The 13,051-nt window shown below is 32.8% G+C and overlaps 1 protein-coding gene across 2 annotated transcripts in view; it reads right to left on the bottom strand.

The window, feature by feature from the left end:
* The window catches only part of Vps13B (vacuolar protein sorting 13B), a 150,800-nt gene that overhangs the window by 134,067 nt on the left and 3,682 nt on the right, over nucleotides 1–13,051 (bottom strand). For both annotated transcript variants that reach the window (XM_085944956.1, XM_085944964.1), the window contains exons 4-9: nucleotides 11,511–11,692; nucleotides 10,710–10,848; nucleotides 10,339–10,410; nucleotides 8,662–8,843; nucleotides 5,299–5,453; nucleotides 869–1,075 (exon numbers count right to left, since the gene is read on the bottom strand). In XM_085944956.1, the coding sequence (XP_085801082.1) occupies nucleotides 869–1,075; nucleotides 5,299–5,453; nucleotides 8,662–8,843; nucleotides 10,339–10,410; nucleotides 10,710–10,848; nucleotides 11,511–11,692 (937 nt within the window). The remainder of the gene's footprint in view (nucleotides 1–868; nucleotides 1,076–5,298; nucleotides 5,454–8,661; nucleotides 8,844–10,338; nucleotides 10,411–10,709; nucleotides 10,849–11,510; nucleotides 11,693–13,051) is intronic.

Genomic DNA, 13,051 nt, shown 5'->3' with positions numbered 1-13,051 from the left:
CTGCATAAAGTATTTTTGTTACATAAAATTTATTAACGCGTTAACATAATTTTACTCCTTACTTTAATTATAGTTTGTCAATTTATAGCTACGGCCGTATGTTGTAGCTTAACCACTAGGGAATGACAAAAGAAATGGCGTATTTCAAAAAAACACTACCTTATTCTTAGGTCAATAATTATTATAAAGCAATCATTATTCATAAGATGTTTATCACACTTGAATGGTCAAAGACATAACTTATAATAAGTATCTTTAGAATCATCTTCAAATGTGTTAATCTTGCCGATTTTTTGAATAATAAAATGCCTAATTCTTGTCAAATTTGGGATCACAGAGATTATCAATATAATTTTTTATCGTGAATATTTTACAAAAATTATCTCGTAATAAATTATACTAATGGTTTCATAAATGCGTTTAAAAATTAATAAACGTAAAAAATCTTAACACCACTGCACAATTATGTACCGAAATATGACTATATTCTAAAACATTAGAGCGAGAGGTTTATAAGAATACTATTTTATGTAACAAAAATACTTTATGCAGTCATCAAATGTTTAAAATAACTATAAAGGATAATAAGGCTTCAAAATTATATAAATAGATTATCTACAACGTTTAAGGAGCGTCCAGGATCATGGTTTGAAAATACAATAAAAACTCAATTTTGACCTTCGACGAGCATGTCCCCCCCCCCCCTTAATGCTCTTTTAAGGACACTGTGATTAAATTAAGGGTGTGCTGAAGTGATAGTAAATAATGGAAAAGATCCTGAGATTTGACCTACCCACTACCACCACAATGATACCGCAAATGCAACATAAATAGAGACATTCAACAAGAGGTAATTAATATGTTATACCTCTTGTGCTTCCAAGATTCCACATGCGCATTTATTTTCTGGATAAAAATTCATTTCTTTCACGCCGCCTCGAAAAGAAAATCGCTGAATTCCTTGCGTAGATGATTCTGTGATGTATGATTTCAACTGCAAGCAACAAATCGTAGAGTAGCGTACTTTACGGTGTCCGCTGTACATTCCTGATCCTTCCATCGTATATATTGGAATCTGTATAAAAGATATATGTTAAAAATTTGTTTGAAGTATTATCATGTCATATACTCAACACATCTGACATAGCAAATGCATATGCATCAGTGTATATATCCGTGTATGGCGTGAATATGTTAATGTCTAAAAACAAAAATTGTTAGGTTAGCTATTTGTACGCGTGGCTTTCTGTGGTAAATCAGATTATATGTTTTTGGATGTTGCTAAATTCTCAACAAACTAAAATTTAAAAACATGCCTGATTTACTACAGAAAGCCAAACGTACAAATAGCTGCCCTGAGAATTGATGTTTTTAGACTTATCAATAGTACATGGATATATAGATAAGTGAAGCAACCCAAAGGGGGACAGCGATGTCAACAGCGATTGGGGGCATTGACTATAAAAAGTGGGCGATGGAAGCAAAAAGTAGAAGAAAATTTTGAGGAACTGTTAGTAAATGTTTCATGTATTGTGTAATATGCGGTTAAATTCATAGTGATGAACTGAATTTTTCAAATAAAATGTAAGTTATACCGATATGCACTCATGTTGGCCGACAGGTCTTAATATTTGCAATTATTATTCTAATTATGTTTCACTATCTAAATTTTCTATATTAATGCAAATGTTACCATGTTTACAACATCTTTCTTTACTATACTCCGTAGGTAGAAATATTGATATATAAAAGAATGCCAATTTCTGTTTATTCGCTTAAAAAATGAAGATTTCCAAGGGGGGTATTTAGAATGTTTTTTTCATGAAGGGGGGTAGTGAGCCAAATAAGTTTATAGATGGAGTAATTGGTGAAGAAATAATAAAACTACAATCCAATGTGGGCCTCCACGAAATATGTCCACTCCTTTCAGTCTGCCACAAAAACCCTCTACTGCCTCATCATTGCGGATACCGTGTCTTTTTTCCACGATCCAATCTAACCATCTTTTTTCCTTTCGATATTTTAAAGAGGACTTCTTAGGTGGTTTGATGTATTCTATCCTTAAGACATTATCTGCACAATGGAATCACTGCACTTTTACAGGAATAGAGGGATCACTGTATAATACACACAGTTTGTGGTTTTACATTTATTATTACTAATAAACGTATATTGACTACTTAACCCTTTCAAAGCGTTACGAATCCCGGCTTAATACAACAGTGCGCTTTCTGATTTCAAGCATCAATAAATCTTAATAAACGTCAGTCAAACATACACAAATAGAGTCGTAAAAAATCGGTGTCAAGTTCAAAAATGATTATGACCGAACCTAATATTTTATGGTACTCTAAAAATAAACATTAATCGCCTAAATCTGATAAGAAATCACGAACAAAATTGCTTCATAGAAAAAATGTCAGCTTACTCGAGTGCCACCATGACAGTGACGTATCAGCACTGGACAAGTGCGTCGATGACAGATGATAAACAGTTCAGTATTCTTATAGTCTACCGGCTACCCAAACCACTTAATAAATTTTGACAAATATTTATTTACACCCCACTTTAAATATTATTAGTTTGTTTTGATAATTAATCGTGACGCTATACCTACACTAAACAGAACACATAACATCAACACCAATGTTATACGTAATAATATTTTTTTAGCACTTCAAAATTTCAATAATTAAGCTTTTCATGATATTGTCTAAAAAACGGGTATATACATAACGGTACATTACACTCGGAACACATATATCTTGAATAGTTTTTAGTTTTTGGTTTATGTTTTGAATTTGCACAAACATGACAGACTCTGCATGGGTTTTGTCGTTTATTAGTAGGAGGATTAATTTTTTGAAATAAACAGTTTCGTATTTACTCAGACCAAATGTATAAAAATTCAAAACCAAAGCAATTTCCAAAATACACTCGAGCCTTTGACAAAAATTCAATCAGACTTATCAATCAATAAATTTTATTAGGTTCTCCGTATTTACTGTGACTGCATTTCCCCGTGTTTTGAAAGGGATGTAAAAATTCCAAAAACGCTATTGCGAAGAGTAAGTGCCAAATTAAACTCAATTCGACTCTTGACTGTGCTACCTACATGTTTTACCCAATCTTTCATTACAACAAACTTATTTCCAAGTCTGTTGGGTACATAATTAAAGTTATTTTTTCCATCATAATAATACTAAAAATGTACTAAAATGTCATTTACATGCTCATTTTACAAGTACCGAATTTTTTAAACGGTACATGTTCAAACACGCGCGTGAACATCATTTTACTCCCTACTTCAATTATAGTTTGTCAATTTATGGCTACGGCCGTATGTTGTAGCTTAACCACTGGGGAATGCCAAAAGAAATGGTGTATTTCAAAAAAACACTACCTTATTCTTAGGTCAATAATTATTATAAAGCAATCATTATTCGTAGGATGTTTATCACACTTGAATGTTCAAAGACATAGCTTATAATTAGTATCGTTAGAATTATCTTCATCTTCTTAATCTTGCCCATTTTTTGAATAATAAAATGCCTAATTCTTGTCAAATTTGGGATCACAGAGATTATCAATATAATTTTTTATCGTATATATTTCACTATAATAATGTCGACATAAATTATACTGATGGTTTTATAAATGCGTTTAAAAATTAATAAATGTAAAAAATCTTAACACCACTGCACAGTTATGTACTGAAATATGACTATATTCTAAAACATTAGAGCGAGAGGTTTAAAAGAATACTATTTTATGTAATAAAAATACTTTATGCAGTCATCAAATGAATACGTGTATTAATTAAGGCGCTAAGTACCAAAAACAAAAAAACTGACATTTTTAAAGAAAAGTGTTCTACATACTAACGCCAATAACTTCAGCTATGGTCTAAGTGCCTCAAGCAAGTCAAAAAAATACAGCAAAATATTTAAACCTGTCGACGTTGGCCTGTTTTATTTATAATGGTGTAAATAACACTACAGTGGTCAACCTCATTCAATATAAAATGACTGACGATGGTGTGTTGACATTTGCGAGTTCTTAATACCTAAAATTATAGAAGCTGCCGTGATTGCTTCACACTGTAAAACCACATTTTTCAAAAGGTCTGCTTCATGAAATTTTACTGCAATGACTCGGTATTTTGTAGCTACAGGCGATACTACTTTTTGGTACTTAGAGCCTTAATTAATACACGTATTCAAATGTTTAAAATAAATATAAAGGATAATAAGGCTTCAAAATTATATAAATAGATTATCTACAACGTTTAAGGTATGTCCAGGATCATGCTTTGAAAATAGAACAAAGGCTCCATTTTTACCTACGCTGAGCATGTCCCCCCTTAACTCGTGGATAATATACTAGCAGATAGACGAATGAATGTAATCTCCAAAAGCATTCCTTTTGTAAAAATGTTTTGTAAATTCACTTTGATCAATGTAACTTTCGAATATTCTATTTAACAGTTTACGCACCAAATAGTTTTTCAATCACTAAAAAACAATATAACATATTATATCACGAGCTCGTATCGTTACAAACGCGTCAGTAAAATGTCTTCAGCACACATGCAATGAGAAGCGATAAGGCCAATATACGCGGCAAAATTGAAGTGACCCGATGACGAATATTTTTTTTATCCGAGACACGCTCCCGAAAAATATTTATTTGAATTAGATAGAACAAAAGGGCTATACATCGACAGATGTCAGAAGGATGATTTCTGAATAAATAAAATCAATATTCGAATTTTTCAAGCCTGGGCAAAAGCAGTACTAGGCAAATGAAAATCGAAATGACTTTAGTCAGCTGATGTGCGGATGACTCGCGCGTATAGGCTGACTAAAGTCAGTTGCCGCGTAAGAAGGGTTAATCTGCAAACTGGCTAACTCTATTCAGCCAAATTGTTCAGGAAGGAGAGAAAACTTAATAATCTATCGAGCGGAATTTCGGAATTCCTTTTTTTTTACAAATAAGCTACACTATGAATTAATACACTATTTTAGCTTCCTTTTTACATATAAAGAAAAATTATGTAAAGAGCGGAGTTGTTCCATTTACCATATTGGAAATTTGGCACTTGCAGTTGGCTGTTTTGTGTGAAGAACGATAACACATTTATTTATAGGCTTAGGAGTTTGAAATTTTGTGTGAGCATAGACAACATGCGTTATAACAAAATGCCATCAAAATCTCATTTTTGGTCAAAAGTGCAGTTGGCTGGTTTGCAGATTAAGCAGTCGATATGTAATTGTTTAAAATAACTTTGCCACCTACCTTAAAGCTAAACTTGACGTTGTCAAGACTGATGCCTGTCAAAACAGTGGGGCCTTGTTTCCGAGGGGTGTTTTCATCTTTCTCATCATATCCCAATGGAAAGGGTTCAATAAATGACCACATCCAACCCGCCCAGGATTCATTCTCTGCAGAGTCTATACAAAAAAAATAAAAAAAAATTTTATTTCTATATCAAATAAAAAATATTGTTAGATATAATCGAGGTATGTTTATCTTTTCCGATCGCAAGAAATTTGGCAGTACATGGTAATACAATGATCTGTTCCTAGCTATGGAGAAGGGTGCCTGTTGAAGCAAGGTATGCTGTGGTAGGTGACTGAAAAAATATCCTAGGACAACCATATTTACGGAACTTGAATTTTAATTTTGTTTCATCATAATTAATACAATTTAATGAACATAAAATTATAGTATTTTACTTTTTTAAAAGATATTTCACTAAAAAAAGAGATGCTTTACAAACCGGGAATTGCACTAAAAAAATATACGGCTTTGTTAGTTGAACTTATTGTCTGCTAGGTCACCCGGACCAATTGTATGCAAAATAACATAGCCAACGCGCCACGCGCCACGCGCCAAGGTGGGTAGGAGTAGTCATGAAAGCATTACACATTACATATAGTTAAGTAGACAATCCTCCAATCTCTGCCCATAAAACTTTGGAATAAACAAAGCCTTTGTTGGTGACTCTGTTGCTTAGAGAATAAATATATCTAAGTTGGTATTTTTTTACCTTTGAAATGTTTGTTAAGATGGTAGGATTTAAATAATATGGAGTCTTTGCCAGTGGTTTCTAGTCATACGGTTTTTCACAGAATGTACCAATGAACACAATATGTAATCATAATGTGGTGATTCAAATATATAGCTATGTACTAACAGCCTGCATTGGTAGGTACCAGTGGCGCACCCAGGGGCGGGGGGGGCAAGGGGCCCTGGCACCCCCCAAAAACATTGAAATTGAAAGCCAATAGCTTAGACTAATAAAAACACGGCAAAAAAAAGATTTCAAATTCACCAGCACCCTCTTTAGAAAAATTTCTTAGATTTTAATTTCTAACACAAATTTCTAAAAAATGTCAGGTTTTTTTAGAAATCCAATCTCTAATGGAAATGTCAAAAAATTCTCGGTGTCCACCCAAATTCCGTAGTGGTGTACACCAAGTGCAATAGACAAAAGTCTGATAAACGAGAAATTAGGCTGTGTTCTATTGGGTAGGTTTGTATATAAGTTAAATGCAATAATACTTTTTTTCCATTTGCAATTAATATTTTGAAACTTCACTTTTAAAAAATCCAAAATCGACGATAAAAATTGGGCGAAAAGAACGAATACACCCACCACCATGGCCCATGGCTGACATGGTCAGGGCTACAGCCTGGGGGCCCGAGCTTAAGAGGGTCCGGCGTGGCGGCTCGTCCAATTATTAGATAAACACACACCAGAAATTTGTTATATCATAAAAAATGCATGTGGCACTATACTACTTCATCAAAATTAACATAAAAAATATGTAGTATGATGAAAATATAATATAAGTAACTACATGATAATTCACGTGTTTCATTTTATATTACAATTATTTTTAGTGTTTCTAGAAAAATAAAAATGGTTATTTTTTCCAATATCGAAGGGTCGAATGCTACTTGGCTACCACAAGAGGGGGTCGCGACCAGTGGTTCATTGTATGATAACGATCGATAATATAATATGAGGTCCGACAAATCAATAATTCAAGGGGATTATTTAAAAATATAGATAAATCCACGGGAACATTTGGGAACACTACTGTAAAACATCACATTGCCCTTAACCCTGGTGATAGGTAAGGGGGCCCGCCAAACATCCTGGCCTAAGGGCCCGATTCATGATGTGGGGGCCATGCCCACCACAGTCGGTGGTGGTGTAAATTAAAAAAACATTTTTTTCGGTGGAATTCGGCATAAATATTGAAGCTCTAGACCAGTGGTTCTTAACCGGTGCACCGCTGGCTTGTTGCAAGTGCACCGCGAAAATAATAATAATAGCAGAAAAATCCGCGAAATAGTGAAAACTAAAAAAGTCCTTTAAAATTATGAAAGCCGATGAAAGATCTAATGCGATTTCGATGTTGCCGAATCGATCGCACGCATTTTCCGTTGGCCTCACAGGTTTTCGTTTCAGAAATGAAAACAAAATAGTGAATCAATATCTATGCTGCAAAGAACTCACCGAGTGTACGACATGACAAGATGTTTTTGATTCTATTTCTTCATATTTAGAACAATATAAAATATGATGGAGGAATTTGTATGGATGGTGCTCCGTCAATGGTAGGATGATTTAAAGGATTTTTTACCCTGACAAAGGCAAGAAACCCGAATATTATATCTACGCACTGTTTTTTTTACACAGGGAATCCATAGTTTCGAAAACATAACCGCAGCACTAAAACCTGTACTAGACCAAGTTGTAAATATGGTAAATTTCATCAAATCCAGACCTTTAAAAACAGGCATTTTTAAAAAAAAACTTTGCATTTCTGTGGAAGCTAAGTACGAATGTTTGCTTTTTCACACTGAAGTGAGATGGTTATCTAGGGGTAAAATTTTATGCCAATTCATAGAACTTAAGAATGAATTGTTAATCTTTTTTCCAAAATTAAGGATGGATGACAAAGTATGGATGATTTTGTAAAACGTCTTCAGAATGATGATGATTGGTGTGCTGAAATGGCATATTAAGCAGATACTTTTAATTAAGTACTTAAATAACATTAACACAAGCATTCAAGGAAAGATGATTTTTTTTTTTGAAATCTACTGACAAATTGACAGGATATCGAAAAAAATAACTCTTTGGAAAAATCGAATAATAGGGAAAATTAAAGTAGATATGTTTCCTTCACTGAACGAAAACATTGTCGTGTGAATTATTCCCGCTATAACAGAACATTTCAGTTTATTGAAAGAAAAGATTGCATATTATTTTCGTTCCTTAAATATAGAAAATTATGACTGAATACGAAATCCATTTGCTACGATTGATACATCGAGTTTTGAATTTTTGTACCAAGAGAAGATGAAGAATTGGTCACCTTGTCAACGGATCGTACTCCTACTACTAAAATAATTTTTCTGAAATAACTATGGAAGAACTTTGGATTTCTGCCCAAGATGAATATCCAGGTCTCTACATGAGGGCACTGAAAATCTTCAAAATCAAAAAATTTTCAAATCCTACTAAATGTTTTTTTTTCATTTGCATGAAAACTATATTTAACCCTCCTACTTGCCCCCCCCCCCCCCCAATAATAAATCCTGGGTGCGTCACTGGTAGGTACCATTTGGTTTAACACATACCATTCTCCGAGGTTCCTTCATGTTCCACAGCTGCAGGTAGTTTTATGTTGCTTGGATCCATAGGGTCACGTGATTTTCCAGCTCCATAAGTCAACTTCATATTCCTCTGTTTCAAAGCCCAAATCAGAGCAGCAATTCGCATCAACATTGGCACTTGTTGGTTAGATATACTGAACTCCAAGCTAAAAAAAAATACAAAATACACTTAAGTGAGTTGAACAGGAGCAAGGTCATTTATACTTTAGTCGAAAAGTGACCAGTCTAACCTCAAAAACCTCTAGCCATCGGGGATTTATTTTAAGAAACGGAATAATTATTAATTATAATTTTCCGTCGAATCAATAATAATTATTATTATTAGTATTATTACCGTCAAACATAAAATGTACGCGATGTACGAAAACAATGAAACAAATCAAATAAGTTTAATGATAATTTAAAGAAGAAAAATTTAATACCATAGATTATATTTAAGTAAAAATCACGTGAATGAAGATAAATAACAAATATTATACAGCTCATTGGATAACCGAATGAAGGAACTGTCTATATTAGATTTTTCCGCCAAATTGCACACAATTAAAAACAACTTATCATAAGAATAAATAATAATAAAAAACGTCTTCGCTTTGAATAAAAATAATCTGTGGGGTCTGCACGGTAATAATCATTTTTGATATAAATTAATTCTTGCATTGGCTTTACATACCAACAAAATACAATAATTGTACCTACCTATTGTTTCACTAGGATGAAAGTAAAGTTGCGTTACTTATTTGAAAAAGTGTCAGACTAAATTTAAACCAATCGGGTAATAATAAAAAGTCACTTTTTTTATAATAAACAGACATCACTATATTCTACGTTTTTTTAAATATACATTAGAATTAAACAATATGTACCTATTTTTTTATTATGTAATAGGGCCTACACATTAAAAATAAATACTATTCATTAATAATGTTTTTTGGATAGCACATGAAATAAAAATATAGGTAGATTTGTATTTCAACATCCTTCCTATGTTGAGTTCTCGGACAATTTCAGGTTAAAAAGTTATTAATATATTATTAAGTTTATATCGTGGCTACCACATAATTAAAAATGCCACCATCCATCATATTGGTTGCAATACTTCCCACCAAACAGCTGATTGACAAATTGAATTTAGTAACATTTACATTTATTAGAAGATATTACTTTTTGGTCACCCCATACTCTCTTCACTTCGACCGTGTTTATGATTTAAATGTAATCCATTTACTTTTGACACAAGCATTGTCGGTAACCTTTGTATATTATGAGTAGAACAATAATTCCGGACCACATATAAAAAAATCATATTTTCAATTCTCAAGGGCAATTCTATAGAGCGTCCCCTTAAAGGAGAACAGACAATATGCAATTCAATGTTAACATTCATTTTGGACGGAACAAAGTTCAGGTTATCATTTACTCTCAGTAGACATGGCCAGATTCTTAATCATACATGTATATATATTATAGCCTTAAGTACCACTTATCTTTACGTGGCTTAAATTAGTCATTTAGTGACTAACGCTAACTAAGTGACTTATTTTTATGAATTAATAAATTAGATTTTGAAAACGAGTTTGTAATTATGTATACATTATTTTATACAAAATATACTAAAAAGTAGGACAGTCAATAACTTACTTCGGACTATGGATATTTATTCTGGTATACAAAGGTGATTTCGCTGACATACTCTTGTAGGAACTATCAAATCTGTAAAAATAAAAACAAAAAATACATTTTCATGATTGAACACTTGCACTTGTGTGGAAAGGAGACTCAGGAGTGTTCCGATTCCTTTAATGGTCTTTTCTTTCAATATCCATGAATAAATTCTGTATAAACTATATTATAATACTGATGTATCATAGCATTTTATTGCATCCTAAAGTGAATGCAAACGAATGTCCCGATTACAGAAGAGATGCTTCTGAGATTCTTAGAGAAATATTTTCGACCCCTTCATCCAAATTTTTATATGTTTGAGTAAATTTAAAAATTATTTTACCCACCTGAACTCCATTTCACAGCGATATAGAAGAGGCTCCAGATACTTTTCAACCTTCCCTGCTGCATTTCGTTTGTCCACACATAATGTCAAATCATTTAAACGGGCTAATTTTCTTACATGTAAATCTTCCACTGTCATATCTGTAAATTTTTACCATGTAATTATTAAAGTATAGAGACATAGAGAGACATACATACGTACATACATGGCGCCACTAGTCAGTCACTTCGGGTTCAATACGAGAGACGCACCGAGTGCTTCGGCGTCAGTGTCATTAAATATTTCCAGCGTGAGAGTGATTTTTTGCCAGCGAAAAACAGCAGTAAACAGGCATGTTTATTGTCAAGTAGCGACATTGAATGAATATATTTCTCTATGCTAAATTTAATGTAAATCGAAAACTATGTATTTTTATGTATAAATAATAAATAAATTCGTTTTATTTTTGAGTTTAAGAATTTCGTATTTTGAGTTGATTTTAAGTATTGTAACCTATCTACCATTTTTGTATGGGCACCTTATCTTTTTTTACACGGTTTTGTTTTGCTCGGTAGTCTTTGGACATATCCCCCGTGTAAAAAGAGGATCTGGTGTACTAAGTTTCTAGATACTAGGTGTGCGGTGTGGGTGGTATTTTGGGTGGTATTATGTAGTATGACTTTAAAAATAACGAGATAAGAAAGCAGAAGCAAATGGATAAAATGGCCCATCTCATAAAAAGGTTTTGCATCATCATTGTACGAAATCATTTACTTAACAAAATAGCACCATATAAAAATTCCGACATATATGAAAAATATACCTGTAAATGAGGGTTCCCAATTTCCATTAACGCTATCCAAATAGAGGTGTTTGATATTGACCGAAACCACAATGTCTTCTTCGACATATTTTAGAATAAGGTTATTACATCGAAAGGATATATTGTTAACAACTCTAGCGATCAAGGACTGGATATAATTCGGCGGTGATTCAGCATCTTCCCTATATGAGATAAAAAGAATATTTTTAGTGGGTAGGTCATATAAAGATGCTAATAAAATTATAGGAAACTTATAAGACTATACTGACATTGGCACTTGGTCATATTAGATTGGTAGCAGTGGCGAAGGGTAAAGGTAGGCTTTTAAGATCCAACGTAAATAGTGCACACTAAACGTTGTCAGTCAACATATTTGTTTTCATTGAACTAAGACTACGATGTGTAAAAAGTGTTTGTTAGTTTTTAAAATTCAATTAAACCCTTCTAATCCAAGCCATAGTAATAATAAACATAATTTTAGATATTTTATAGATGGAAGAATATTTTTTATCGATTATGGATTGGTTAGCTAAGGCCTAATGAATTTAAAAAAAACTAACCAACACCATATGTAATATTATGTATTCTTAATTCAACGAAAACTAATAAGTATGACCGAAAAAGTGTGTGATATTTTTGTTAGATCGCCCATAGCATACCTAAACTATTATGTTTCAGTTTGAGCAGGGTTTAATTGAATTATAAAAACTAACCGGCACCATCCGCAAATTGTATTCTTAGTTCAATGAAAACAAACAAGTATGACTGACAAAGTTTAGTGTACACTATTTATGTTGAATCTTAACCGCCTATTCCCACCCCTCACTACTGATTGATAGTGCACTATGCTCATGATTTAAGTCTTTTGAAGCATTCTAAAATGTTTACAGTAAACCACTGTACCATTTTCACTTGAAAAATTCATATTATCTTATTAATTTAACATAGAAACTCAGTCACATATTAAATCATAATTTGTATTTATGGTAAAATTATATAACACCATATTATGTAGATGTCGCAATGTATGCATTGGAGGTCACTATTATGGAATAAATACAAAATAAGAATACTTCAAACAAACTATATAAGCAAAAACAAATTAACTACCTTTATTTTTAAGAAGAATGGAATCCCATAAAATTATGTCTTTCCAAAAAAATCTTAAGGCCATACCTTAGTTGAGACACGGTCTAAAAAGATCGTCGCTAGGCGATGCGCGGATTGCGGGTCGCGGGTGCAAATGAGGCATGTCAAACCAAATATAATTTATCTTATAAATCCAACATGTGTCCATTTAATGTTCTGTTTATTGTTTTATCAGTAACAATAATAATATATTCATTGACATGTTTTCTTTTTAAAGTAAATGGGTAACGTTTTAAGTCATCTTTACACGATTTGAGAATTATTACGGCCGTCGCCATCATGAATCAAAATGACGTGTTTCCAGCTCTACATTCTCTCTCCGAATGGGAGCGAGTGCAAAATTTCGCCGCGCCTATGGTTGAAAATTATTTGCCGTTTCACTGATGAATCAC

This window comes from Rhyacophila brunnea, unplaced genomic scaffold, assembly GCF_057557595.1.
Source record: "Rhyacophila brunnea isolate RB1 unplaced genomic scaffold, BYU_Rbru_1.0 scaffold_1, whole genome shotgun sequence".
NCBI classification, from domain to species: Eukaryota; Metazoa; Arthropoda; class Insecta; order Trichoptera; family Rhyacophilidae; genus Rhyacophila; species Rhyacophila brunnea.
The sequence above is the reverse complement of the archived record's forward strand: the minus strand, read 5'-3'. Positions and strand labels throughout refer to the sequence as shown.